The 3,984-nt window shown below is 36.5% G+C and overlaps 1 protein-coding gene across 12 annotated transcripts in view; it reads left to right on the forward strand.

The window, feature by feature from the left end:
* NUMB (NUMB, endocytic adaptor protein) overlaps positions 1 to 3,984 on the forward strand; it is a 58,066-nt gene that overhangs the window by 31,713 nt on the left and 22,369 nt on the right. For all 12 annotated transcript variants that reach the window (XM_017741875.1, XM_017741874.1, XM_017741884.1 and 9 more), the window contains exon 3: positions 3,571 to 3,645. In XM_017741875.1, coding sequence (XP_017597364.1) covers positions 3,571 to 3,645 — 75 coding nt within the window. The remainder of the gene's footprint in view (positions 1 to 3,570; positions 3,646 to 3,984) is intronic.

Below are 3,984 nucleotides of genomic sequence, written 5' to 3' on the forward strand. Positions count from 1 at the left end.
CCTGCTATGTGCATTTTCCTGATGGAAAAGTACTCACTTTCTCCAGGAATGCAAGCTGCAACAATCCCTTGTGACAAGAAATGCTCTTTGCAAATATGTCATGAATACTCCTTTCCTTACAGTTCTCAAAGTCATCATCCACCACAGCATGACTTAGGCAGTTCACATGGATTTCTGTGTATACCCAGTACTTACGTGTCCCAGTCCTTGAGTGTGTTTGCGGTAATGTGCTGTCGTGGATTTGCATGAGATTTTACTTATATAGGACAGTTGCTGCCCAGGCACTTCAACAGTATGTTTCTTCTCCTTTAGTTTGAAAGGGAAGTTCCTTTCAAAGATCCTTAAAGGTTGTGTATAGAAGTGTGGGATTTGTGTATCTGCTTTTTAAAGTGGTTTCCGTGTAATGTCTTTCCGGCAATTTAATGACAGAGTTTAACAATAGTTTATTTTTCTTAAGTCCTGAATTCTGGTGTTTAACTTTCGTTTCAGGCTCTAACTAGTAGCTGCATTTCCTTTATTAAATTTTGAAATGTCACTCATAAAATTCTGCTGCACTAGTAAGTTGAGCCAATATTTCAAATTTAAGGCTGAGATATATTTACAATTTAACACTTGTTTTTAAAATATAAACACTAGAAGAGGTCAGTCTTTGACAGAGTTTTTTGCCAATTTTCTTGAGAAAAAATTTTTTCTTTGATTACAATCCATTAAAAGCCAGATAAATACTGTAGCACTGGTTAAATACAGGAGCCATGTATATCTGCTCTCAGACTGATGGGGAAAAATTTTTTAGAAAGAAGCTTGAAGGCTTCTGGTTATAGACTTAAAATTTATGTTTACAAGAAAGAAAAGTATATTGGCACATATAAGGAATTAGCACACCACCACTCCATCCCAGAAAAAGAAAAAACCAAAGCAAGAGGAATTTTGAAATTGCCTGTAAAATGTTCAACACCAGTGAAAATGATGAGCTTCTGGTGCAGTGGCAAGAACAAGGTTTTTTTCATTTTTTATGAAGGGCTAAAAGTGTAACATGTAAATGCAAACAAAGCACCTTTTGTCCTCTGTATCATAAAGAAGTATTGTGTGACAGTGTAATTTATTTTATAATTCAGAATTGATTAATGTCAGTGAGGTCTGTGGATTGTACCCTTTTGGTGTGGATAGATGCACTTGATATGTGTAATAATGTCTCCATTCACAGGAGTGGAAGCAGTATTGACAACTGCAGCTAAACTTGCCATCTCCAGCAGCAGTGGCATGGCTGATTGCTGAAAGTTGGAGCATGGGACTTGAATAGAGGTTTGGCAACACAGGGGAGAATGGTTGTCTGTTTTGAAGTGTGACTTGAGGCAATATTTACCCTGCTCTGTTTCTGCCTTTTCCAAGCAAAAGGCAGGTTGCCAAGTACAGGGGCTGAATGGTTTGAATCTTCAGCTGGAAACATTTTGGCTACGCTGGAGTAAATGAGATGTGCAGATAGGTCAGGAAATCTGAAAGTTGCCTTCTTACATGGATGATACAAATGGTCATGCAAACTAGATGGTTCATTCCTTACACATATTTTTTCTGTCCAGTATAGACCTCAGTCTTGCTCCTGTCTATATCACTCTCTTCTTAAAGAGAAGTTACCAAACCCAAAACTTTCTCATGACAAATATGTACAACAGAATTTCTGCATCTCTGGAACTTCTCCCAGAGAAGTCATGGCACAACTGAGTAGTCGTTGATGTACATATGTACTTCCAGACACATAGTAATTGCATCTTTAGTTGTTACTGTTTGTGTCTTTTTAGGATTAAAATGTTCCACTTTGTGTTCTGGAGAAATGAAGATGTTGCACAAGTGTTCAGCAAGCTCAACTGAGGGAGTACAGTTGCGGTTTTGGCAGCTCCAGCATTCAATTATAAAGCTTCAGCCTCACAGAGCTCATTTTGAAAAAGCTCTAAAGAGTCAGATCTCTTTTATTTACCTTCTAGTTTCAGTGCAATTTATTTTTCAAGCTGTTCTCCAGCTGTGAGGGCTGATTTAAATGAAATTCTTCCAGAATTGTTTCATCCACATTTAACTCTGTTTAAAAAAAAATGCCGCATAGTGAGATTTAATGCTGAAGCTCTCTGTCACTTAAGATATTTTAAATCTTTCAGCAGTTTAATGATATCTGCTCCTCTTCTGGAGCACCTTGCCTTGCATAAAAAAACCTCAACTTTCCAATTTCTTTTAAATCCTTGAAATGGTCTTGATTTTCTCCATATAGTTGAATCTGTTCATCTAAGGGTGCTTCAATATGGCGCTGTGAGTGAAGTGGTTTTTTTGTCTATCTAGCTAAGTCTAGTATCCTAGTTAATGAAAGAAAATCTAAGAGATTTGAAATGACTCATGACAGAATAGTCTGTTATAGAGTGCAACTTCTTAATAGGTTATTAAACTTGGGTTTACTATTGCATTAAATTACATAAGCCTTGATTCTGATATTTTAAAACCACTTATTCACTCTCTAGCTAGCCTAGAATCTAAATGCCAAATTGCATACAACTCTTATAATGGCAAGTAAATTGGGGAAAGTTTCTTTCACCTGTAGCTCTGATTACAAAACTTCAGAAAGGTTTTGATAGTTTCTCTCGTTTTCTTCAAGAGTTAAGTATTTTGAATAAGGATATGAATTTTTCTGAGAGAACACTTCCTTTCACTATCAAAAAGAACTATGATTGGAAAAGGCAGGGAAATTGGAAAAATTAAAGCTAAAAGGTAGAGTGTGAAATTAAACTATCCATAGTACCCTGAACACTACACTCTGACGTATTTCTTGTAATTGCTTTCTCTATAGACTAATATTCTGGGTTGTAAATTTAAAAGCTTTGAAACTTGGAAGTTTCTATTCACTGATGTGTAGCTAGGGTTTTTTTTTTTAATAAGTGCTTGGTAAGATGAATACGTAGAAAACACGTTTGGTTTTGTTGGTTTTTGGTTTTGTTTTTTTTTTACCCCCCTCTTTTTAAGAATGATGAATGTCTCTGTCCACATAACAGCCTGTTGTTGTAATGAAGATAAACAATTTTGGTTTACAATTTTAAAAAAGGAGGTAGTGGGCAAATTTCTCATATTTGGACATTAACATTCAAAAATATGTGGTCATCTTACTGTGTAGTGTAATTCGGTTTTCAATACAAAATATATTTATCATTATTAAAAAATAATTTATTCACCATCATCTCTATATTGATGTAAGGTTTTCATGTTATGCTAGTAAAAAAAATTACTAAAGCTCATGATGAATAAGCAGGAAAATACAGTTTTTAATACTTTTCAATTACGTATTTTCCCCTAAGTAAGGAAAGTCTGTCTTTCCCTCAAAATTTCTAGTTGTATTACACTGTTCTCCTGATGCTGGTGCCCGCATATATGTACACAGTCAAACCTTCAAATGCATGTTCAAAAGAAGGCTGGCAAAGTGCTGGTAATGTCTATCACATCAGCTGTACTGAGATGAATTCAGAGCTTGGATTCATCAAAACCCAGGGAGTTTAAGGAGCTGCTATTAAGCTTTTCTCCCCATACTTTTTCCTGCAGTACTTGGGACACGTCGAAGTGGATGAATCCAGAGGAATGCATATCTGTGAAGATGCTGTGAAGAGGCTGAAATCTGTATGTATATTTGCTTAATGAAAAAGTTGGCACTGGGGCTGTGAGCGTTACTGGAAAGGTCTGTTCGGCAGCAGTGCTCCAGCTAAAGACTGAACTTTTGACCCATGTTAGGAGTAACAGTTGGCCAGTTTGAGAGCACTGCTGCTCTTGGGGGGACATGCTAATCTGATGATGAGAGGGAGAGTTACAACTGTTCTTTCTACTTGCAGAAACTATTTGCAAAACAAATGTGTAAAAATTCTCTGTGACCTTTCAGGCTAAGTTGGTACCCACATGGGACTTCAACCATTGGTTTTTAACAGCTTCTCCCTCTCTCTCTTTTCTTCTCCCCCTCTCTCT

Source organism: Corvus brachyrhynchos, unplaced genomic scaffold (genome assembly GCF_000691975.1).
Source record: "Corvus brachyrhynchos isolate BGI_N302 unplaced genomic scaffold, ASM69197v1 scaffold115, whole genome shotgun sequence".
Taxonomy (NCBI): Eukaryota; Metazoa; Chordata; class Aves; order Passeriformes; family Corvidae; genus Corvus; species Corvus brachyrhynchos.